This window comes from Macaca thibetana, chromosome 1 (genome assembly GCF_024542745.1).
Source record: "Macaca thibetana thibetana isolate TM-01 chromosome 1, ASM2454274v1, whole genome shotgun sequence".
In the NCBI taxonomy this organism is placed as follows: Eukaryota; Metazoa; Chordata; class Mammalia; order Primates; family Cercopithecidae; genus Macaca; species Macaca thibetana.
The window spans coordinates 214,776,739-214,802,922 of record NC_065578.1 but is presented as its reverse complement, the minus strand read 5'-3'; the positions used below and the strand labels follow the sequence as shown (position 1 = coordinate 214,802,922).

Here is a 26,184-nt window from a genome sequence, read left to right as displayed (position 1 = left end):
GCAAACCGCACTGCAACGTTTCACTGCTGATTCATCTAAGTGCGTGGGGAGAGAGAACGCTTCCTTCACTTTGATAAAGAAAAATCACAGTTGTACCAAAGCTATTTAAATAGCTCCGTGTACCTCCCTCAAAAAACAACCCCATAACTGTAATAAGCTCTCAGAGTACTGGGGAATACAGAAGGAAGGAGAGCGAAAGTTTATGTGAGCCTCGACTAAAATCAGCCAGAATGTCTGCCTGGTGCCAATTAAAAGCAAAATGGAATTAATTCTCTTGCCTGATGGTCAAAAACAAGCTATATAAAATGCACAGAATCGGCAGTTCACTTTAAGTTTAAAATGGGACGTGCCATTCACAAATGCCAGGGTTACAGACACCACTACGTGCAGTGTGGAGTACACTCAGGGCGCAAACTACTGTGCTAATCACTATGGAGGCTTCCAGAAAACAGAAGCAGTCATCACTGCCACAATGCGACTTACGGTCTACTTGGGGAGAAAACACATGCAACAGACCCACACAAGCAGGTACCATTTCAAAACGTTTTCACAGAGCAACGGAGCAGCCTAGCATGAGGCTGGGGCAGAGCAAGGGCGTACGTGCCCACCGAGCCCGCGCGGCCAGCTTTCCCATCATTCCGCGTGGGCTCCAGTCAAATGACTAGACCTGTTTTAAATGGTAGGAATCCGCTTGTTTAGTTGGTATTTTGAATAACATAAGACTCTTAGAGTAATGTTGCTAGTAACAGAAGAGGGAAAAATATGTCTTAATTATTGTTCAATACAAAATAAATACACTTACTTTCAAGAAAAATTTTACTGCAATACTCTGAGGAAAAGCTGAACCAAAATTACCATACAGATTGGATAAATATAAAGTTGGAGATTGAGTTTCCACAATGACAAAACTTTGGAAACTCCAAGATTTTCCTTACCTCAAAGCACAGGGAAAATTATTTAGCCCAATAGTTTGGCATGGGGTATGCAGAGGCACACTCCTGGAGGGCTTCTTCAGGGTTTACTACGTTAATAACTTGTATTTTAAAAGAAGCAGTTTGAGCCCTTCAAGTTTTGTAGGTGGTTTCAAAGCAGAAGGTAACATCAACATGGAATGTTAAATTTAACATGAATGAGTTATTGAAAATGTCAGAGTAGGAAGCCAGGGAGAAATGAAACCGGAACTAAAAGAAATTAAGAACAAACAACCCTAAAATCACAATTTGTCCTATTCACTACTCTCTTGTGAGGTGCACAAAATGCACTTTTCGTAAGTTTTAGGGGCGCTTAAGAGTTTTAAAACTAGGAAGTAACAATTTATCAAGTGTTTACTACTTGCCAGGCCTTGGTTGAGACAAATTGTAAAGTTAGAGTAGGTGCCTGTTTTAATTCATTAGAGTTACAAAATACAACTAGATCCACATTTTCCTGATCTGACTGTTTTAAAAAGGCTTTCACTGTGGCATAGACTTCTGTCCATCAGCAAATGACAGTCAGACTTTCCCCGGCAAAGACAACAGCTATGTCAAGTGATACCCAAATTCCAGTCAAGACCCTTAAAAATGCTATTGTGAAAACAACAGCAGCTAGTGTGTATTACAATGTGTCGGGCATTGTGCTAGGCACTTGATAACGTGTATGTAAGTGTATCTACATATATAATTCCAATTCCCATAACAGTCCTGCAGCGTGGCTTTGGAAATGTTTTTACAGAAGGAGAAGCTGGGGTTTGGGGAGATGAGGCCATGCACCCAAGGTTACAAAGCTCCAAGTGGGAGAGTGAGATTCAAATCTAGTTCCTCTGAATTGCCACGTGTTCTTTACTGCACACTGCCAGTCATCCACAATGGAACAGACTGGCATCAAAAGTCAGATCAGGAGGTGCGAATAGCACCACACCTATTTGTTTCATTCATTCATCATTTATTCATTAAGTGCCACCTATGTGTCAGATATAAAAGAATACATCCAATTTACAAAGCAGTGTTCAGGAGCTGGAGGAATGAGAAGCAGGAGAAGCAGTAGAGGTGCTGAGTTAGACCAGTACAGGCCAAGACGACAGATCTAGAGGAGGAAAAAGAGGGCCTAGGGGCAAAGAGTAAGTTAACTGTTACATGCCAAGGACGCTTACTTCTCTACGGAAATTTAAAGGTTAATTTTTCCTTCCCAAACTTTCTCATCATAACTACTATGACTTGAATTTTCTTTAGCAATAAATGTAAAATACTATAATTACTGTAAGAAAGAACATATACTTTGGAACCAGAAATATCTAGGTTAGAACCCTAGCTCTCCCACTCACCAGTTATTTAAACAGTTTTGGTTTCCTTATCTGGAAGATAATAATTTCTGTCTCAAGTTGTGGTGAGAATTAAATAATATATACCAAGCACCTTTTTGTCTCTTTTATATAATAAATTTCCCTAATTACGTTTCCTTGGAGAGCAAGATCAGTCATCATTCACAAACCAATTTTAGACCTAACACATTTATATAAAACCCAGATTAGTATCATTTTATCCCTAAATGATATAATCTGGTTTGTTTGCTTCTAACAAATTACTTTTGGACCTATGTGGTGCAAATCAAGTATTTCTGGTTAAGAATAGCTACTGTAGATATTTTATGGGTCTCTTTCATGACCAAATCATTTAGTTTTCATGGTCAAATCTCCTTGAAATATCTGGTATTTTGGCACCTAGGTTTTCCCCTACCAAAATACAATCTTAATATGTGCTAGGAAGGTGCGCATGTCAGAGTACATTCTTGGTGGTTACAGGAGCCTCTGCCTTCCTGTGAGCAGGGAGAGTTGGATGCACGAGCCCTCTGATTCCCCAAAAGATTCAGGGATGGGGATTCTATCAGCTAAGACAGATTGTTGATGCAGGATCCCAAGATGGAGCTCAGAGTGATCAGATATGCCCTGATCCTCCCGGAAATCCTTTCCGAATGAAACATCTAGGTGAGCAGTTTGTCTGCTGAGACATATTTCCTGCTCTCAATAGATCTACGTAAGTTTCAGAAAAATACAGGAGAGAAGACACACAGGCTATTTTTTCATTATCATATAAAGTAATATTTGACATCGTATCAGTTATGTGAATATTGCCTTCTATAGTTCAATTTCGAGTGATTCTGTCCAATGTTATTCATTGACAAAAGAAGAAACTATAGTCCAAGTACGTCAAATACATTTGTCCAAGATGATTCAGTTACTGTCGGAGCTGAGATGAGGAATCAGGCTTCTTGCAGTTTAAAATATAAAATAATTTATTCATTGAGATAATCTGACTAGAAAGTGTGTAGAAAAAAGTCATTAAGATTCCAATCAATGGATTTATAAAAGAGTAGTATGCCTATAAAATGAATGATGGCTGTTCTATTAAAATATAACAATTTTAGGGAAGAGAAGAATAGTTTTGGTGTGTTTATTTCAAAGTACCATCTACTTTCATTTTTATATATGCACATTTCATCTGTTATCATTTAACCTAAAGATAGCTTTTGTGTTCATGGTGAATTGTAACAATAGATTAAAATGTGTTAACCATACCAATGTAAGATTTTATAACTGCTTGATTTATCTGCATCTTTATGTTATTATCATATTTTCTTTCCTGAAATTTCAGTTTTCAATTCTAAATATTAAAATGTCAAATAATAGTACACACATCATCATGAAAAAACATAAAAGTGTATGGACAATTAAGAAAATGTCCATATGTAGAAAATATTTTCAAAGAAAACATCAGCAGATACTTAATTTTGACATTATAAAACAGTGTAAATGCTGTTTTTTAAGGAAAAATTAGAGTAATCACATAAACACAGTGCTCTTGAAAGTATTCTATAACATCACCTACCTGGTTTTTTGAGAGATTTGTTCCAGTTTCTTGGCTAATGTACAGCATTCTTCCTTTAACTTTGTCAAAAATGTATTCTGGGAGGTCAGCAACAAATACTGTTCATTTTCTAGAAATAACAATAACCCCACCAACATCAGATGTTTATGGTTGTCGCTCTGCAGTGCTTCCACACACAGAGTGGTAAAGTGCTTAGACCCTACACATTTCCAATAAGCCACCACATCACCTTCAATGTCCTAAGTCAAAGGACCTATCATCTGGAAAGACACTCAATCTTGGGAGTCGTTTATTTTCAACATAAGTATACACCAGAAACATGTTTTATCAGACCAGCTTGGTGTAACATTTTGACATGTTAATAAAGTGTCAGATACCTCAAGTGGAAGCATAGATACTTATATCTTTGTAATATGCAAGATATTATATTTTAATTTTGACAATTTTACTATAAACAGAGTGTCAAAAATTCTCACAACCAGATAATTCAAAACTAAAATCATCGAGGAATTCTCTTCTACACTGTAATTCATGCTTTGTTTCATATTTGCACACATGGTTTACTACCACCACCACCCCCCCAATCTTGCATACACTTCTCTAATTGTGAAGGTAAAAATGTGTATTTTCTTTAGAATTTCAATTTCATTGTCAACAGCATGAGCTTCGATGGAGATCTGGTCAAAGAAATTGAAAACGGTGTGATTTTGTGTGTGTGTACAAAAGGAAATGTTCTTAAGGTGGTTTTAACAGTTAAATACACTCTCATCTAGTGCTGAGATTCTGCCCAAGACTCTGATCACTAGGATCATGCTAGCAGTGGGGGCGAACAATAATTTATCCTCCAATTTCCTCTTTTTGTTTTTAGTGGAGAAACATCTACTAAACCTGGTGAATTTTCGTTTCTTCTGGCCAAATGCTGTTAGAAGAAAATCTCTACTGAAAGTGCTAGAGGGAATTATGTGAGTCAATATGACATTTGCCTCTTCATAAGTAAATAGATTATTTAAAGGCTTGCATGTTAGCAATTTTTCACCTATAGGATAAGAAATAATTTTTACCGTACCATCAAATACAATATATTAATACATTAAATCATATGAAAATTACCTCTAAGCATAAGTTTTAAGAGTCCTTTATTTCTTTTCAATTTTAGCCAATGATTGGCAAAAAGCATACAGCATACAAATCAAAATAAATCAAGGCACTAAAATTAAGCAACATTTTTCTGGAAGAGACAGGATCAATTAAACTTTTGTTTTAATAGTACAATCAGTGTGGAGTATGTGGCGTGGAATTATAATGACTGACACTGTCTTGTTTTGACTAACACTGTCTGTGAACACACAACTCAAAAGTGAAAGAAACTACATAATGCTCTGACTGAACAAATCAAACTGTCTATTTTCAAAGTGCATTTTACTTTCAAATTAAAGGTAAAGAGTTACTGGCCAACTCAGTCTGCAGAATAGTGCCAATGTGATGAAAGATGGCAATTTTTAGCCAAGTTGCCAGCTGTGGTCAATGCCTTGTATTAGTGAATTTTAACAGCAGTTGTGAGAACTTGAAGAATGCAAAGGATTAAACATCACTCTAGATTGGGTTGGGGGAGGTGGGGAAATCATACAAATGCTAAAAATGTTCGAAGCTGCAAAGATTAAATAAAGGAACATATCAATTTGGAGCCACTGAATTACATCCAGCTGCGACAGTGAATTAAGAACCGATTAATGGCTAAAGCTTTTCTCCAGTTTGGATGCTGAAGCAAACTCATTAGGCTTTTAGAGTAGCTATAATGTGTGTACTGTGGGAACTGTTCAATGCTATTCAGGAGACTCTAACTGTAAGCTCAGAGCATTTCCCGCAGAGCTTCTGATGCTATTTTCTTTATATAACATGTGTGCCTGAAAACCCAGCCAAAAACAAGCCCTTTGTTTTTCTACTTTGTTGTGGTCTCTCTCAGCTTTACGTTTCTTGAACACAGGTAAATAAACTCATAATCCAGATGGTGCAACAGATGTGAGAGCAGCACTCTGAAATCAACAGACAGTGGGCAATACTTTCCATTTTCTCTTTTAAACGCTAACTAATATGTAATTCGGAATCTCCGGTGTAGTTAGCATCTGCTCCCTTCGGCCAGCCAAAGGTTACAGGTGTTCCTGATGTCATTTCACAGTAAGGCGTGGGCCTGGCTTGTGAGCGAGTGCCCAGGCTCTAATCTTTCCCTACCACCTACCAGTTTTGTCATGCTGGGCCTCCATTTGCTGTATCTTCTGTGTCAGCTCCTGCTCTCTTTGCTGGGCCTGAAGGGCTTGGGCCTTTGCTTCCTTGCTAAAGCTCTGCTGAATGCTATCTTTTTCTTGTCTGCAAAACAGAGAGGAGACATACAGAAATTTAATCTGCAGATGCACAAACCCCCATCATGTCCCCTATAGACCAGAGAGAGCTGATAGGTAGTAAATTGTTAAGCCTAAGAAGACAATGACCTTTCTATTGACCCTCCCCCACTTTAGAGGGAAAATCCAAACAACCTTCCATACAATGTTAAATATGTGTCATGAATGCAAATGGACTACAGTATGCAGTGTCAAAAAATCATAACAACTAAATAACGGTACTTTGTAACTTTAAAACACAGACCTTTTTTCTCTAACATTCTTAATGTTTTACACTACCAATGAATCTTTCATCTTCTGAGTGGTCAATATTTCCTAGAGATACTGGAACTCTAGGAACAGCATGATTCGATCCTTAAACCAAACTTAAATTCTTAAAACTAAGCTTTGTAGACCACTTCTGTTTTCACTCGAAACTTAAAATGGAATCTTAAACATAATGCAGGAGCCTCTATCTAGAGGCAAGTAAATGATTCTGCAGTGCCACATGCATGTTTTCACTAAATATCTTCACACATCAGGCCATATAATGTGAATATAAATACGAATATGAATATGAATAACTTCCCCCAGCACTTCATAAGAAAATCCCTCGTGGGTCACAGTGAAAGAAATTGCAGGATGAAAAGCTTCTGTAGTCAGACAACGTCCCATCGTACTGTGATAGGACACTGACCTATCCCACTGGGTCAATAACCAAGCACAGTGGCTCCAAAGAGAGAAACTTCCTAAACAATTAGAATCTGGGGAATGCAAAGGACTTCAATGCTGGCAGCACCGTGGATACCGACAGTGTGTGTGTGCATGTACATGTCCCGCCCCCCGCACACACACACACGCACACACACACATATTACGATGGTTCTTCAAACTCTAAATATGGGGTAAGTGATATGAGGGTTTCCTTCAATTAACTGACTTAGTTATTTCTAACTCCTGATCTCCTTGTGGGCATTTCTCATCCATGCTGCTTTAGTTTACTAATTGAGATATTTACTGCTTAGCCTTTGCCAAACTAAAAATAAACAATTCCATAAAGCTATCACTACTAGTCTATGTACCGCTGTGGAACTTCAATTCACTGGCTTCTAATTATAAAGCAACATAAGGAAAGCCTGTATTAAAATTGGTCAATGCATGTGGTAATGTTGTAGTGTAAAATTCTGGAATGAAAATACACCCACACCTCACTCAAATGGAATCATCGGGGGTCCATGCTAAATGTGAAATAAGGTCCTGTCTGGTACTTCTAATAACACCTCCTCCCCCCGGGATGTGGTCCACGGTCTTACGTCGCACTCAGTTCCAAACTAGTATATACAACAAATGGACAGTCAGACTAGGCTACGTTTTGCCTCCCCAGTCACACCATGTATTTTCTGGTCATGGATCCCTGCATATGTCTCTTCCTCTTCCCGGAAAGCTCCACCACCTGCCCACTCAATCCCCCTGTAAGATGTATACATACCACTACCCCCTTCAGGCCTAGCTCAAAATTCTTCCCCTCTCCTTCCTCCCTCCTGAATTAACTATTCTTCCCGCAATGACCTCAATATATGTTGTGTACAATGTACAAAGATAGTATGTATCACACTTTAGTTATTGTTTTACATGCCTACTTCCTTTGTCATCTTTGTCTCTATACCCTCGGCCCAGCTCAGTGCTTGGCACACAGAAAGTGGGCAGTGAATATTTCAGGATTGGATGTTGTGATACTCTTGTCATAGGGGAAAGGAAGGCTGCTATCTTTATGTGCAGCTGGAGAATCTGCTTAAGTCTTACATGAGGAGGCAAAAACTTTTCAGACATGTTAGAAAAAGGTGCTTGGAAGAGAATGGTTCTAATGGCTCGGCCAGTTGGAGACCATGCTGCTAAAGTAATCAGCTTAAAAAAAGCCCTGTGGACTCTAACCATCCCCAGGTCAGACCCCCCGCCGGGGCAGGAGCCAGAGATAGAAACCTGGGGCTCTGCAACCCCTAACAATTGGGTGACATAAATGCATTCTCCAACACCAATACCCATCTGGGAGTGAGAGGGGCACTACTAATAATTATATGAGGATAATAGTCATAACTGAAACTACCCATCACAAACTGGTACTTACAGTTCCCCAGTGTAAAGGGGTTGTCAATCTCACCATCAGTTTTCAGAATAGGCTGCCTAATTACCGATATTCTAAATTGACTATAGGCCAGGCGCGGTGGCTCACATCTGTGATCTCAGCATTTTGGGAGGCCGAGGCGGGTGGATCACTTAAGGCCAGGAGGTAGAGATCAAGCTGGCCAACAGGGCAAAACCCTATCTCTACTAAAAATACAAAAATTAGCTGGGAGTGGTGGTGCACGCCTGTAATCCCAGCTACTTGGGAGGCTGAGGCCGTAGAATCACTTGAACCTGAGAGGTGGAGGATGCAGGGAGCAGAGATTGTGCCACTGTACTCCAGCCTGGGTGATAGAGTGAGATTCTGTCTCAAAATAAATAAATAAAAATAAAAAATAAATTGACTATAGAAAAGAACTGTCATAATTGCAGTCCTTTCTATAAAATAAAACAAGTTAACAGACTTCTACAAACAAATGTTGAGTTACACATCAACTGATGTTTCTTGAATCCTTCCCCAACTTTCCCTCTATTTGGGAAACTATACATTATGTTTCATTGCCTAGAAACATGATACAGTCTTGCTTTCCAACCTCCTTTCCCCTTCCACTTTCCTATGTTGCCTTCTCTCCCCTCTTGCAGGTTCTTTCTGACTTGGTAGGCTTTTTATAAATTCCCAGAATGTTAGAACTAAAAGGGAACCTCAAATGTGTTTCATCAAACCCTCTCAATTTACAGTTGGAAAAAAAAAAAACCTACTAAAAAATCCCCAAGGGTCACAAAGAATTTGAAGTCTGCTTATAGGTTGTACAGCGAATGATTTAAAGGCAGAGGTAGGATTAAAATATTTTTATCTAGGGAAACCTATTTTATAATACTCTGGAGCTCGGGTATGCAATCTTTTGGCTTCCCTGGGTCACACTGGGAGAATTGTCTTGGGCCACACATAAAATACACTGAAACTAACAGTAATGATTGCTGATGAGCTGAAAAAAAGAAAAGAAAAGAAAAGAAAAGAGCATTACACACACACAAAATCTCATAATGTTTTAAGGAAGTTTACAGTTTGTATGGGGCTTCATGCAAAGCTGTCCTGGGCCGCCAGCTGGACAGCTTACTCAGCTTGCGGCCTCGATGGTTTTGAATGCGGCCCAACACAAATTCATAAACTTCCTTAAAACATTATGAGATTTATGCACAGGCCTTTTTGTTTTTTTCCTTTTTAGCGCATCAGCTGCCATTAGTGTTAATGTCTTTTATGTGTGGCCCACAATGCTTCCTCTTCCAGTGTGGCCCAGGAAAGCCAAAAGATTGGCCACACCTGCTCGAGAGGTAATACAATAATGGATTCAAAAAATTGTCAAAAGCACTTAGGCATTCAGGGAACGACTAGAGAAGAACGTAAATCAATGCATTAAAGAGGTATCATACCTCTCTTATGTGAAAGGCACTCTGCTAGGCACCGGGTCAAACAAAGAAGACATGCTCCTTGCCCCTAGCAGGGAGTTCAACGTGGCCAAAGAGAAAGTAGATGGTAAAATACTTGGTAAGAAAGGTACAAGGGGGAAAATTTACCAAAGCATAACAAAATGCGAGTCAAATCCAGCTGGGTGTGAGAGCCTGGTGAAGGAGAGTCAAGCCAGTCTCTCCAATTGGTTTGCTGTAATTCCCACTCAAAACACTGAGTAAAAAAGAATTTCTTGTTAGTTATGGAGCTGAAATATTTATTCACAATCACTCAAAACCAGAAACAACTTAAATGTCCATCAACTGTTTAACGGATAAACTGTGGTATAGTCTTACCATGGCTAGGAAGAGTAGAAATAAAAAGGAACAATGCTACATACAGCACTTGGTTGAACCTCAAAAGTAGTACACGTAGTTTAAAAAGCCAGACACCAAAGACATATATTATGATGTCATTCACAGGCCATTCAAGAAAAGTAAACACTAAGGGACAGAAAGTAGATCCGTGTTGCCAGGATTTGGAAGTAGGAGAGGGGTACCAGGGAGCAAAAGGGCACAAGGACACGTTTTAGGTTGATACAAATGTTCTTCTACGTTATGACTATGATCTTTCCACAATTCTATATATTTGTCAAACCATCTTTACCTGCACAGTTAGAAATTGGTGATATTTTATTATACTTAAATTTACCCCAATAAAGCCGATTTTTAAAAGGAGCAAATCAGTGGCTCACACCTGTAATCCCAGCACTTTGGGAAGCTGAGGCAGGTGGATCACTTGAGCGTTGAGCCCAGGAGTTCAAGACAAGCCTGGGCACCTGGTGCAATCCCATCTCTACAAAAAAATGTACAAAAATTAGCCAAATGTGGTGTTGTGTGCCTGTAATGCCAGTTCTCAAGAAGCTGATACAGAAGGATCACTTGAGCCCAGGGAGGTAGAGGTTACAGTGAGCCATAACTGCACCACTGCACTCTAGCCTGGGTGACAGAGTGAGACCCTGTCTCAAAAAATTAATTAATTAATTAATTAATTAAAGGAGCAAATGATCTAGAATAGGAACATCCACCTTTATTCTCCAAGTTATTCACATCACCTGCAATCCAGGCATGTGTGGGCCATGTCAATGTTTTCTTCACAAAAATTCAGAATTAAAAGGAGTGAACAAGGACTGGCTAGGCCTCAAATACAGACTACATATACATGGAGGCATAGTCACTCGTTTTTACCAATTATAGTTCTGGTTGATTGCATTTTCTGAAAATAGTCACAATGATATTTACCATCCCATTTTTTAGAAATGGGACTGAAGCATTAACCTTATATTTTTGATACTCAACTTTTTCATATCATTTATTATTTTAAATCTTGCAATTTAAAAAATGTTCATGTCACAGAGCAAAAATGATTTGTTAAACAGATTTTTTAAAGTATATTTTCTAATGACGTTAAATTTAGCTCAACAATGACCCTGGGACAGAAACAATGAAAGGCTCAAGTCTGGGAACAAGGACTGGGTAGTTGTGGGGTTGGGGCACCAATCCCACCTTCCATGTTCCTATTCACCTTTTTACTGATGTCTAAAGTTCCAGTGTGAGACATACAACTCTTTTGGTTAAAAGGTGTTTCCCTTTTAAGATAAAATATTGAGCTTTGTGATAGTAGCATCTAGGTATGAAAAAACTTGTGAGAATTTATAACATGCTTATTGGCTGAAAATCATTAAGGAATACAGACAGAAGGGGCAGGGAGGTGCTGGGTACTGATGTGAGTTTAGACAGAAAATGTACATTTGTCCCAATATTGGTGCTATTAGCTTTGATAGCTTGATTAACATCACTGGTGTACCAGATGATATCCAATGACTGCTCCAGGGGGACAGGAAATCCCTCTTTTGTAGTATTTACCAATTTTCAGTGTAGACACTTCCACCATGCTCTATTTTAAGCTACCGAAGTGACATCCCTGAATACTAAGTTGGGAAGAAATACACATAACTGGCTCTCATGAGCTGGTACAAGTCAGACTCAGCAAAACAGTAGTTAGGTGAGCTCTCGCAGGCTTCTCTACCGTAAAATTATGTTTCCTCTTTGTATCAGGTTGGTGCAAAAGTAATTACCTTCAATGGCAAAAATCACAATTACTTTTGCTCCAACCTAATAAGTAAGAGGTAATTTGTTGGGAGATGCCGAGACTACGCAAACATCCTATTCTTCAGCGAGCTCTCACCTAATAGTTTTACATCCAAAAGTGACTTTTTTGCTCCATCATTCTTTCTCTATTTTTTAGTTAACATTGTAGTATAAGAAAGAGCTTTCCCTTCTCTATCATTTATTAATTCATTAATATCAGCATGAAGTCATGGGTTCGTATCATATTCAGTGGGTTATAATCCATTATGATGATTATTTTTATGCTCAATTTATCCTGAATTTTGCCAGTGGGAACCCTTTCAAGGTGGTTCCTATGTGACATATCTCTATTATTCTTGTGACTTTCTATCTCCACAAAATGTTGCAGGATCGTCTTGTAATGTCCTTGTACCAGTCTTGGAATCAGCATTTGAACAAGCAGCTCTTTTTGTGCCTTTAATGGAGAATGGTATTTAGAAACCAGGATCTGTCACTAGGTGGTGCTCATTGCTACTGCAAAATCATTGCTTCTAGGTCACCTTGGTGGACTAAGTCTGGATATGAATATACATATAAGTTGATAAATGTGAATATAAATATAAATGTTTATCTGTATCCTATATGAATATATGCATACACATTCATACTGGTCTTTCCAATTACAAGCCAACAACATACACAGAACCTTATCTCCCTTTTTTCCATAATTGTGATTTTTTCCTCAGTAGTAAGAAACTTGGTTCCTATTATCCTCAACATACTTATCTGTTTGTTCAAATTTGGAATACACAGAAAGTAGTTTCAAAATTAATAATCTATGGAAAGCAAATCTACTAGCAACTAGAATTAAATATTTGCTTATAGTTTTGTTTTGTTTTGCCTTGTTTTTTAAACAAATGTATAGGTACTTTTTGAGTTTATTCTCTTTGTGCTCTGGGAAGATGGCACCTTGAGAGGCAATGGAGTACAGCCAAAACTCACAGAGCTAGAGGGTCAGAGTATGGCATCCACCACCTTATCACCTGTGTGACTATAGACAAATAACTTTCATCCTTTAATCCTGGGGTTCTTCATTCAAGCAGAACAAAAAATCCAACCTTAAAGGACTAATCATTTTAAGACGCTACCAATTACTAATGTTTACACATAAGCTAAAGTCCTTACATGCATTCTTTTATGTAATCCTCATACCAACCATAGAAAGTAGGTTCTCTTAGTATCTTCACTTTATAGGTAAGAAAATGGGGGCCTAGAGAGGTTATACAGTATGTTCATGTTCTTTAGTTCTTAAAGGTTATAGTCAGGAAATCCAGGGCTCTCTGACTCCACGGTGAATCACTATGCTTCAATCTCTTCTTTTATCAGGGATGTAGAGAAATGAGAGAAGGGTGAAAGGATAACAAGTTTCTATTTCAATTATCTCTATGGGAGTGTGCCATTTAATAGCCATATTATCCATCTTAACAGCCAAATCCCAAGCAACTAGTTCTCCTTCTTCTTTCCCTGCTGTCCTCTAAGCTATTAGATTACTTTCTCCTACAATGACACCATCAATTAGTTGTGTCCTTCTTAAAGACATATATTCAGCTTTGCAAAAACATTGAAAGGTACCACAAACACATCTCCTGCCTCAAGTGGCCACAGACTCTAGAAAAGATGAGACGTGTGCATCAATCTGGAATGTGCATCAAAATTGAGTCCATGGAGAACAGGAACCTTCGTTTTGCTCACTAATTTATCCCCAGAATCCGGAATAGTGCCTGGTATACAGTTGTGTGGTCAATGAACATTTGATGAATGAATAAACAAATGAATGAATGATCAACTACTAAAAGACGGAAAGTACTAAGTATCCTCACAGGGGTAAATATCACCCTGTCTCCTGACTACAGTCAGAGAATGTGATAAGATAATCCCTATTTTTGCCAAGAATTTATTATTATTATTATCGGCAATAAAACAAAACAAAAACAATAATAAAATTGGTAGACAGCATGATGTCTTCCATGTTTGAGAAGAACCCAAAATTCTATGCTTATTTACAGCTAACAGGGGCTATATTCTCTTATTTGAGCAAATGTAGAACTACTGAGAAGAAACAGAAAGGAAAACACAGGAATGAGATTCTGGAATCTCTACTTCCTTAAGTATGCAAAAGACTTAATGGCATCATACATATTTCCTGGAGTAAATTACTTCTATTTTCTTCACTGCAAAGTATGTCAGAACTTCAAGCACAATGTTGAAAGATGAGTTATCAGATCAGAGAATGAGTCATGTCTAGGGAAGAAAGCAGAAACAGAAAGGAGGTCAACTTCTTTCAAGGGAATATACACAAAAGGAAGGAAATATTTAACAGAAACATCTCTAAAAATAATTTTCCCTCCAAAAATGTTCTTACAGTATCTCCAAAATAATTTGAAAACTTACCTTCAAGGCAAAAGACAGTACAGTAGACTAGCTATTGCCTGTTTCTATTACATATGCACAATCCCATTTACTTTTAAAACAAAACCGCAGACTCTTACTATCAACTCCAGTTACTATCGCATCATCCTTTGCATGTCTGTACTTTCTATTTTAAAAGGCACATTCAAATGCATCAACCTCGCTATTCTTCATAACATCTCTATGGGGTAGGGAGATGGAACAGATATTCCTGTTTGATAGATAAAGCGTCTCAAACTCAGGGAATTAAGAGATTTTTCTCAAAGCCATGCAGTATTAGTAAGTAGCAAAGCTGGAATCCAATTCTGTCTTCTCACTCCAAGTCCAGTGTTATTCCATGGCACTGCCTCACATGGGGTTTGTTTAATCAAACAGTGGATTGCGCATCCATTCAACAAATACTTAAGCAACTACTTTGTGCCAAGCACAAAAGTATGGGGATGCATCAGTGTGCAAGATGTAGACCACGGCCCCAAAGAGTCTATGGTCTAGTGAACAAAATAAACAAGTTTTGGGGGGAAAAAACAACTCATGGTATAGTAAATATTAAAGTAGGGCTAAATTCCTACCATTATACAGGTGGAAAGGATAGGAAGTGGGGAGTGGCTGGGGACAGGGAGGATTTCAGGAAACTTAAAAAAAATCAGAAGCTTAAAATATGAGTAGTAACCTGCTATACAAAGAACATAAAGAAGATTATTACAAGTGAAGTGGACAGTTTGTGCAAAGACTCAGGGTGGAGAGAGAACCAGGCGCCCCGAGAATGCTGCGAACGGTTTTGACATGGCTGGATGCTGGAGGATATATGCTGTGGGGCAGCAGTGCGCAGTTGGTGGAGGGGAGATTACTGAAGAAAGATGAGACTTGGAGATGTAGGCAGGAGCCAGAACATGAAGCTATTTTTAAGGCCCTCGTCCTGAGGGAAATAGGGAGCCAATGTAGGGTTTTAAGCAGCGGAGTGTTGTGATCACACTCATGCTTTAGAAAGATCACTCTGGCTGCAGTGTGGGGAACAGATGGGGAAGGGACAACATTAGAATCAGGGAAAGCACTTATTACTACAGCAATAGTAAGAGCAATTTCTATAATGGTTTCTTTAGATACGGTAGATACCACAGGTAGATACTGAGACTGAACAGCCTCAGTGCATTTGATAATGCACACTTCATTACTTCTCAGTCTTCAAATGTTTTCAATAGCTCAGGGTGCCCGATGCATTAAGTGATTGCATGGGGCAAAGATCCTGAGAGAGTAAAGCGCCACCATATCCTACTGTACAACACTCGGTGCCCGATTAAATGATAAGGACAAATACACTACTACCTAAAATAAATTTGATCATGATTTTGCCTTTGTATCTTCATATTTTCAAAAATTCATGTTTTCCATTTCAATTTGTCTGTATGAACTAATGACTTTGATGCATTCTTGGCTTTCATCTCTGAAAAATATCACTTGATCTACAAATTCCCAGTAACTAATCCCTCTGATGAGTAACTTCAAATCAGGTATCAGCAGGATCAATATGCATTCTAGTGGCATTTCTATAATATGTCAATGGAAATTCATTATTATCAAATTGTAGCATAATTAATTGAAAAGTTTCTATTCTATTGTTAAAATGTTTTACAAATTAATTTCTAGGACATCTTATTAAATGGGGAACATGTTGGCTCCCTTGTGGCTATAAAATTTATTCAGAAATATGTATAATAGTAAGAATTATATTTATATATTTTTATTATATTTTATCTCATGAGTATGACAGAGTAATGCATCATTTATCTAGAATGTTGAGAATATGTTCCACATACGAGAATTTTCCAGGTATTAGATCCATAGAATTCTGACCATTTGCAGTAGAAATATGTCTAAAATGTGTTAATTATGTCTCTGTTTTCTTAAGCAAACTATACCAAATACAATAAGCTCTCCTTAATAAACAACGTTCATAATTTAAAACAAGGTAGGCCTACGTACTGTCGCTATTCCTTCTGCTAGTGAGCGCCTATGGATCATTGCTCATTGCCAGATCTTTAAGTGCTTAATAGAGTGGCTAGAAACAGAAGGCACTCAATAATATTCATTGCAAGAAAGGTCTCAGATGTTATTCTAAAGAACCAAAAGCATACTGGTCTTCTTATAATTTTTTATTGGTTGGTTTGCTGTGATTTGCTGCCATGCTTTTTGTTTTGTTTTTAATTTTTTTCCTTTTTGCTTTTTAACATCTAGAAGTATGTCATGATAGTTCCACAGATGCTGCACAGACAAGTGCAAGGGCTTTGTGATCGTTACTTGCTCCTTAAAAGCGCTTTTAAATGTATGCCTCAATTTACAGCTATATTTCAAACTAGCCAGAAGTCTAAGTTTGGGCCAGGCGTGCTGGCTAACACTGGTAATCCCAACACTTTGGGAGGCCTCCAAGGCGGGCAGATCACCTGAGATCAGGAGTTCCAGACCAGCCTGGCCAACATGGTGAAACCCCATCTCTACTAAAAATACAAAAAGTAGCCAGGTGTGGTGTGCGTGTCTGTAATCCCAGTTACTCAGGAGGCTGAGACAGGAGAATTGCTTGAATCTGGGAGGCGGAGGTTGCGGTCAGTCAAGATTGTGCCACTGTACTCCAGCCTGGGAGACAGAGTAAGACTCTGTCTCAGAACGAAAAGAAAAAGAAGTCTAAGTTTGAGTAAGTGGGGAACTTCTGTAATAAAGATAGTAGAATTTTCATTATTGCTGAGACGGTGTGCCTTTGGTCAAACATCCAACACAAATGTATACAGAAATTACAGCTGTATTCTATGGACTAGTAACCTTGACTTGGCAACAAGACCACTGTAGTCCATTTTTAAAGTTTGATTGAGAACTCTGTAACCTCTCCATCTTTGCACACAATTCTAGAGGTAAAAAGCACTATATTTACAGAAGAAAAAAACCAACCCGAGCCCAAATTTTCTGATTCCTACTCCACTATTCTCACTCTTCTAAATAAGAAAATTCTTGTTCTTGATACAATAATTAAGTCACTTTCTTCAACAAAACATTTTGACTTTTAGTCATTTTATGATTTAACATTATTTCTATTTGACTTTGTAGTACTTGCTTGAAACTATTCTTATCTACCTCCTTAATTATTTCCTCTGCTTCAATAACCTGTACCTGCTGGATCTTTCTCTTCCTCTAGCCATTTCTTAGTATTCATCCTCACCATTCCTGTAGCTACAGAGCTGCCCTTTCCATTCCTGGAGACCTGCTTCTTCCAGCCTTCTAAATCTATCTTCAAATTAATTTCCACAAGGTAGCCTGCCCTGAGTATATTCAAACCAGAGGACTTTGTGCTCTGAGAAAATCAGTATAAGCAACTGAAATCCTAAAATACCGCTAAAAACAACAGGATACTTTCAGCCTTTATCCCTTCGCATGTAAGCTCCACTGCCAGCAGGGCACCTGTACATAAGGAGGCAGAAGTTTAGAGAACAGGCTTTGGTGTCTGCTAGACTTACCATCAAAGTCACAGTTCCTCCATTTACTAGCTGTGTGCCCTAAGTCAGTGGTTCCCAACCTTTTTGGCACCAATGACTGGTTTTGTGGAAAATAATTTTTCCATGGACCAGAGTGGGGGTGTGGGGATGATTCAACTGCATTCCATTTATTGTGTGCTTTATTTCTATTATTATTACACTGTAACATATAATGAAATAATTATAGCACTCACCATAATGTAGAATCAGTGGGAGCCTTGAGCTCGTTTTCCTGCAACTAGTCAGTTCCATCGGGGGTGATGGGAGACAGTGACGGATCATCAGGCATTAGATTCTCATAAGGAGCGCACAACCTAGATCCCTCAAATGCGCAGTTTACAATAGGGTTAGTGCCCCAACCGGAATTCAGTGCTGCTGCTCTGACAGGAGGTGGAGCTCAGGTGGCCCCAGGTTGGGAACTCCTGCTCTAAGGAAGTCACATAACCTACGACTCAGTTTTCTTGAATGAAAAATAAGGTTAGTAACAGCACCTCTCCTCATAGGACTATGAGGACATTACGTATAAAATACTGTTAGTACAGCACGGACATATAGTAAGTTAAAAAATAGTAATAGTACTTATTATTATTGTCATCCTTACTATTTCCTAGAAGATGACTACTCAAACTGGAACAATCAATATAATTATCTCAAAGACAGCCATGAGGAAAGAATAAAAATTTTCCTTGATTTACTGACATGAGCTCCACAGTGGGAGGCAGCATAGGCCAGCACTGCACACACAGGGCTGGGCCCCCGTGTGCTAGGTGTGTCACGTCAAGGCGGACCCTCATCTCAGTCTAAGCCTCACTTTTCTCATTAAACAAATGATATTATCAGGATTATGTGAGAAGCTCCACATAAGGCAACTGGCAATGTCCAGCCCAGATCACCATTTGAAAGGTTCCTAAACTGTCTAAATCCAGTTAACAGATTAACAACAGATTGTTAATCCTAGTTAACAATTAAATCTAGCTATTTAATTGTCGAATTTATTTTCAACAACTCTTCAACATATAAAGGCAAAGACGGGACAGTAAGATATAGAAGAACTTATTATAATGTGATGCTTGTACATTTAATCGTTCATCTGCTCTTCAAGTAATGGCCAGTAAGCGGTAGCTTCCTCTGTCTTCCTCCTCCTCCGCAAAGTGGCAGTTCTTCAGAAAAAGACTAATCAATATGAGTACTGGCTACTGCCTCCAAAATTCAAGAAAAAGATGACATGATTTTCTTGTTTTAATAAAATGGTTCCTATTTTTGTAGAAACAATTCAGGGTTTAAGCTCATGGGAATCTAACTGCATCTCTGATGGGCATCGTGGGAAAGCTGGAAAAGTGAGAAACAAAAGTGTAAGGTTGTGACATCTGGAGTGGCAGCCACTGGCCACGTGGGGCTAGTAAGCACTTGAAATATGGCTAGGTCGGATCAAGACATGCTGTAAGTGCAAAATACACAAAGGGGTGTGAAGACTTAGGAAAAAAATTTAAAATATGTCATTAATAATATGTTATATAAATCACATGTTGAAATAATACTATTTTCTATACATTGGGTTAAATAAACTATGTTATTAAAATTAATTTCACCTGTTTCCTTTTGCTTTTTTGTTTTTTTTTTAATTGAGACAGAGTTTTGCCTGTTGCCCAGCTCACTGCAACCTCTGCCTCCTGGGTTCATGCAATTCTCCTGTCTCAGCCTCCTGAGTAGCTGTGACTACAGTTGTGCGCCATCATGCCTGGCTAATTTTTTTGTATTTTTAGCAGAGACAAGGTTTCCGCACGTTGGCCAGGCTGGTCTCGAACTCCTGACCTCAAATGATCTGCCCGCCTCAGCCTCCTAAAGTCTTGGAATTACAGCTGTGAGCCACTGCACCTGGCCCCCTTTTACTTTTTAAAATGTGGTTATTTGAAAATTTTAAATGACATGTGTAGTTTACATTTTGTGGCTCCCTCTGTATTTCTATTGGACAGCACTGGTCCGAGTGCCACTCCTTTGTCTACCACCCTATAGCAAAGCAGCATTTTAAATCCTGATTCCACAAATAAAAATAACCAGGTGCCCAAAACTACTAAACATAAGTGCCTCATGAAGATATCAAAACTCATAATTTTCAAAAACTATTAAAATGACCCTTTTTAACCTTGATAAATTTCTCATTTAATTCAGCCACTCACCTATTATTTGAAAGGAGAAACAAAGGAGAAGAATTCTGATAGAACACTAAGAACAACAGAAGCTGAAGTAGTCACCATAATATACCAAAACGATCCTTGTTTTTTTTTTTTTTTTTGCAAATCTGATTTGGTTTGAAGCAACTCCCAAAATACATATTCACATTTAAAATTAAATTACAAAGCATTATGAAAAAGTTAATCCATACAGCCAAGCTGGCAAATTATTTTAAAAATGTTCGGTTATGTACCTGGGTCGCAGACTCCTTCCTAATAAGTGAATGTAAATAAAATTGGAAAATCTTCATCATTGGATAGTCTTTCTATAATTTTTAAATGGCGAATAGATTCTCTGAAATGTTTCCCCGTGGATTTCTTTACTCAATCTCTAGGAATCATCCTTGTATCATTCATTACTTGTTTCTAGTAAGAAACGACTAGTTTCAAAGTTCATCGAGAGGACCTTGCAGTCGTATTAGCCTGTCAATCAATGTGTCAGCCAGTTTAGGAAGCTATCCCACTGCCTGGGGAGTTAATCTGTTGCCTTTGTAGTTTTCGCTTATTCCCAAACATTTTCTGCACCTTGAGGAATACAAATAAGCCAGTGAATGGTTTCAAACTTTTATAAAAATTGCTGGAGTTGATTTGTTGAAGGAAATGTAATTTGAGAACCCAGAGAGCGGGGGGTGGGGGGGGGTGGGAAAGCTAGGACCACACATAGTAAGTCTTCATGAGAATCACAATTCCAGTCGTTATCGTTACAAGACGGTTATTTATAGAAAACCTCACCAGTAGAAACTGCTTGACATAATTATAATTTATAGGCACCTCCAAGTGTATTTACAGAAAAATTAGCACATTATGAGTGCTAAACTTCTCGACTTCCAGAGCTTACTGCCCATGAGTTGCTCTATTTCTTCCTAACACAGGAAAGAATACACATAAAAGGGAGGAATATTGCCATATCGTGGGTTGAAGGAAAATAAAATCTAGTGCAGAGTCTGACTTCGGGGCCCATACTTCAAATCTGTGCCAATAATTCCTGGCAGGAGATTGTCTAAAACGTTTATACAGGAGAGCAACCACAATACCATCCTATTCTATGAAATCTCATTCAAAGAGTCATGCTTTAAAAGGCGTCTGACTTCAATGAACTGACTGGCAATCTAGTTATGTAACTGTCAAATTTGTTTTCTAGAATAAACACATAATTTAAAATAAATAGAATTATCACATAAAGGCAAAGTTGGGACAGTAAGATATGGAAGAACTTGGAACATGACTCTGGCACAGCTGTCTGGCTACTCTTGAAGTCTGGTCAAAGATGCTTCCCCACCCCACACTCCCATTTTAGAGAAATGACTAAACGAAAATTGAAAGTTACCAACCTATCTACTCTTTCCATGAGCCATCTGTGTTCTAATGAAAGTGAAGTTGCGGGGCAGGGCGGGATGGAGTAGGGTGTTGCAGAGATACAATAACGAATAATGATGAGATACAATAACGATGATACAATACTGATGAGATACAATAACGAATAACCCCGTATGATAGTTTGCAGCAGTCCTACTACAAATTAATTCAGTTCAGTTTTTCCCCAAGTGTATTCCTAAAAACCTGATTCCTGGAAGATGTGTGGAAATTTGATAGAAAAACTTCCGTAAGTCATATAAATTTGGGAAACCCTGAAACCTAAATTCCTTTCTAAGAGACTCACAGTGTGCACTAACATATTAAAAGTGCTGAGAAGCCCTTACTGTCAAGAAACCTGGTTTAGCCTGTTGAATACAACTTTCCAAAAGGAACTGGAGACAGAAGTTATTTTTCACAACATCCACCATCAGAGGCAATATAGTGTAACGGATAAAATCATAGGTGGGAGCCTAACTGCCTCGGCTTAAGTCCCTACTGCACCACTTAGTAGCACTGTGACCTGGGTCAAGGTACTAACCTCTGAATACCTCAGTTTTCTTATCGGTCAAATGGGGTTTATGGCAGAATCTACCTGGAAGGGTTATGTGGGGATTAAGTGAGTTAGGGTATAGAATGTGCCTATCACAGGGTAAGCAGCATGTATGCGGGAGGTTATCTTCACTACCCCTCCCAGAAGTAGTTCCAAGAAGCAGGGTAACTGGGTGCCATGGCTGACGCCTGCAATCCCAGCACTTTGGGAGGCTGAGGCGGGTGATCACTTGAGCCCAGTCAGGAGCTTGAGATCAGCCTGGCCAATATGGTGAAATCTCGTCTCCACTAAAATCACAAGAATTAGCCGAGTGTGACAGCGCACGCCTGTAATCCCAACTACTCGGGAGAGAGAGGCAGGAGAATCACTTGAACCCAGGAGGCGGAGGTTGCAGTAAACTGAGATCGCGCCACGGCACTCCAGCCTGGGCAACAGAGTGAGACTCCAGCAAAAAAAAAAAAAAAGTTCCAAGAAGTGAACTTGGTAATTACTGTTTGCAAGCTAAAGAACCTTTGTGTTTTGTTTGTTTCAAGAACCAGTAACCGTGTGCCAAAATCCAAAATTAATTTTTTTTTCCTTTCCAAAACAGGCTGTGAAAGTCTTGCACTGAAGGATTTTAATGGGGTTTCTCAGACAAGTCATATCATCAATGAGAACAAAGAAGTATAACGTGGGATGCAGGAAGAGCACTAGACTCAGTGAAAGGAAATTCACTCCACTTTTTGCTGTCACTCACCCACTGTTGGTACTAGGCAAATCACTTAGCTTCTCTCAATGTTCTCACACATTATAAGTGTTGGGCTAGATGGGAGTTTCATTAATTCATTTAAGATGATCATGAGTCACAGAAAGTTTATAACTTTATATACTATTTTCTAGCTTTTACACACACACACACGTATGTGTATATGTAATTACATACACCTTGTCTGGTAGGTTGTAAGATACTTGTGAAAAAGGATCATGGACTCTTTATTTGGAAAATTTACATAATGCCTAGTGTAGCTAGAACAGAACATGTGCTCAATAAATGTTGACTGAACACCTGTTTAACAGCAATCAACTTGTTATCCCTTCATTCAAGAAAATTAAAGACTCGTACCACATAAGACACTTTACTAGGCACAACTAAATTTACATATTTCTGGGAAGCTATTGGTTCTACCTGTAAGAAGTTCGCAATTTAATTTGTGATACGACTGTCAAATGATGACACTGATCGTTGCAGTTTCTTTTTACTGCCTTTCAGTTTGAATCCCATAGTTCAGGTGAGTTTTATGTTACTATTTTACAAAGCAGCACCATGCTGGTAGCATTATTATATAAATAAATTTGGTAATTATGATGGAAGAGATGGCAAAATCAGTATACTATAACCAAAGCAAGGCTACTCCATCAATTTTACATAAAATTTTAGATTAATAAGAAGTTATTAGATAATTAATATGAAGTTATTAGATAAGAAGTTATTAATAAGAAGAATTCCTTAACAAGTGGGAGAAAAAAGTACATTTTGCAGATGATTTTAAAATACAGGTCATCAACTTCCATTTACTAGAAGAAATCACTTACCATTTTTCCTTCAAAATATAGTTGTATATTGCCTCATCCAGATTTAAAAAAAAAAAGACCAAAATTGATGATCTTGATATACAGCATAGGAGTAAATCAACATCTTCTATAACTGCTAATCTAATTTCAGTTCTTTGTATTTACCGACAAAAGCATGCCACAGATCACAGACATTCTCTGTAAACTCAAAACATCCCAAAACATCCAGCCTTAATCAAACATAACCTATTTGATCCGGCCAGTTCTGAAACAAGGCATGTCAATACAGTACTCATTTGCTTTGTGTCTTTAATCTCTGTGAACAGTGTGCAGAAACTTTTGTGGATTATTTACGAGATCTTTAAAACCTCAAAATAATTGTGCATTTTCATCATGTTTCCTGGTGATAGCTTCTTAATAGCTCCTCCTCTATTGGCGTCTCTTTGTCAGAAATGTAATGTAGTAAAATTTTCAAGGAAAACTGTGGTAGACAAGAGCCCGCATAAGTGGTATGTACGAATTGGCCACACAGAGTATTAGCAGGGATATCTTTGGTTTGCAGAGGAGAAAGTTACATTTTAATCGGTCTTAGAAAACAAGAAAGTCCTCATTTCTTGCTTCACTGTATGTATACTGTTCTTTTTGTAAATCGTACTTGGGTTTGCAGGTGTCTGCCCAAAGGCAGGTCACTGAAAGTCAATGAAAATCAGGTCAACCTCAGCAGCAGAAATTCACCTGCAGATTGTGGCAGGCAAATGTGTATTTTAAAGAGCATTATTCCTACTGAAACAATCAAACCGGACTTAACAAAATGAACAGAGATCCAAAACAACAAAAGCAACCAACAGCATCTATTCTAACACTGCAAATTTCTTAGATATTACAGATGTCACCCAACAGTGCATGCATTTGCTTCCCATATGTGAACAAAACTGAGGCATCACAAGATAAATTTGAATGGAACGTTAACCTTCACTTTAAATTTTTTTCTTTCCTAGCTGACGACACAATTTTAGTATTATCATAATGGAGCTTCTGGCTGGAAAAAATTAAATTAATGGATGGATTTTAAAAAGCTTAGAAACTTAAAAAAAATAAACAACTTTCAAATATCTATACTTGATGGTGTCAAGAGCCAAGATGAATGTATTTCAATTGCAACTTCCAAACTAAACTCACAAATTACTACCATTATGCTAAGTGTTAGCTACCCCACTGTGCAGTTTTGCTTTGTGAATTTTTACCTTCCTCTATGAACACTTTTAGCCACTGATCGCACAGCCTTTCAATGTTTTCTGCCTTTTCCTTTAAATAAACTGGCTCTGGCTCCTTCCATCTGGTTCCCCTTCCGTCAGCAACCCTGCACCTGTTCACACCTCCTCTCCTGTTGGATTCCACTGAACATTTCCTCCTCTGCCAGGGCTATTCTGGCACTCGCAACCTTTCTGTCATTCAATCCATCTGTCAGAAGTGAACTTTGTTTACCGCAAGCTTCTGCTTTCTTCTTCAAGAAGCAAAGCCCCTCAAGGTCATTGTCAAATGAACTGTCGGCATGGATTTAAATCCTCTACTGCTAACCAGCAGAAGATGAAGTTCTGTTGTGTAATGTACTTGTGAAAATTACTTTTGGGTTCAGGAAGACAATAATTTGGAGTCAAAGTAGTAAGACATGGTGTTTTAATGATCATTTGTAAAACCAGACAGCTGATAAGTATTTTCTTCATGTGTGTCTGCACTTCTCATTATATTGAATGTGAACTATATGTATAAGAAGCAAAATAAAAGTTTTAAAGTGAAATCAAAATATCATAAACAAGTTTACACTATGTAAAAATTGCATCATACTAGATAGCATTAACTTGAGGAATAAATATTTTCACTAATGAATTAGCCAAGGGAGAGAGTATTCCAATTAAGAAATTTTACACTGAAAGGCTTAAAATGTACAAATATGTACCATTTCAATTATAAGCTATATATTAACACACAGCTCCATTACTGCTTTGAAAAACTTAACCCATAATATACAAATCAATTCATGTATATTATAAATTCCATCATTTAAAAAACAAAGTTCCATTTCAATAAAGTTTAAATATATGCTGCCAAACAAACACATAATCTATCTAAAGAAATAGAAGTTGTATCAATAGTCTAGTTCTGTGAAAAAAATAAACTCATAGAAATTAGGTGAAAATTACACTCTCAATTGAATTTATTTTGTGGCAACGATAGCTATCAAGTATTTACTCTCCCTTCATAAATTAGACACGAAATCACTCAATGTTGAATTATTTACTAGTATTTTAGATATCATATTCTTTAGGAAAAGGGCAAACCAATGACTCAATTCAAATTTCTTATCAGAAAATGGAAGATCATTTTTTAGGAGAAAATACATGGCAAAAAGTAACACCGTTATAAATGTGAACTTAAATGTGAACCTAAATGGCACTTCATTCACAAGGCTGCTTTTATATTTTGAAAGATTATCCTAAGATTTAATCTTATGGCAGATGCTTGTATCAAGTAAAATCAAACAAGTCTGTAAAATTTTCTAAATTTTTAGAAAAAATA

At 38.0% G+C, this 26,184-nt stretch overlaps 1 protein-coding gene across 12 annotated transcripts in view; it reads right to left on the bottom strand.

Moving 5' to 3' along the window:
* Positions 1-26,184, bottom strand: part of SDCCAG8 (SHH signaling and ciliogenesis regulator SDCCAG8) — a 248,663-nt gene that overhangs the window by 84,218 nt on the left and 138,261 nt on the right. For 10 of the 12 annotated variants that reach the window (XR_007721686.1, XR_007721687.1, XM_050771396.1 and 7 more), the window contains 2 exons: positions 6,097-6,224; positions 3,861-3,969 (listed from right to left, as the gene is read on the bottom strand). Coding sequence is in view for 10 of the 12 variants with exons in the window: in XM_050771396.1 (XP_050627353.1) it covers positions 3,861-3,969; positions 6,097-6,224 (237 nt within the window). In the remaining 2 variants the exon portion in view is untranslated. Of the gene's footprint in view, positions 1-3,860; positions 3,970-6,096; positions 6,225-14,128; positions 14,234-26,184 lie in introns of those variants that run through there. The other 2 variants (XM_050771434.1, XM_050771430.1) reach the window with 2 other exon arrangements.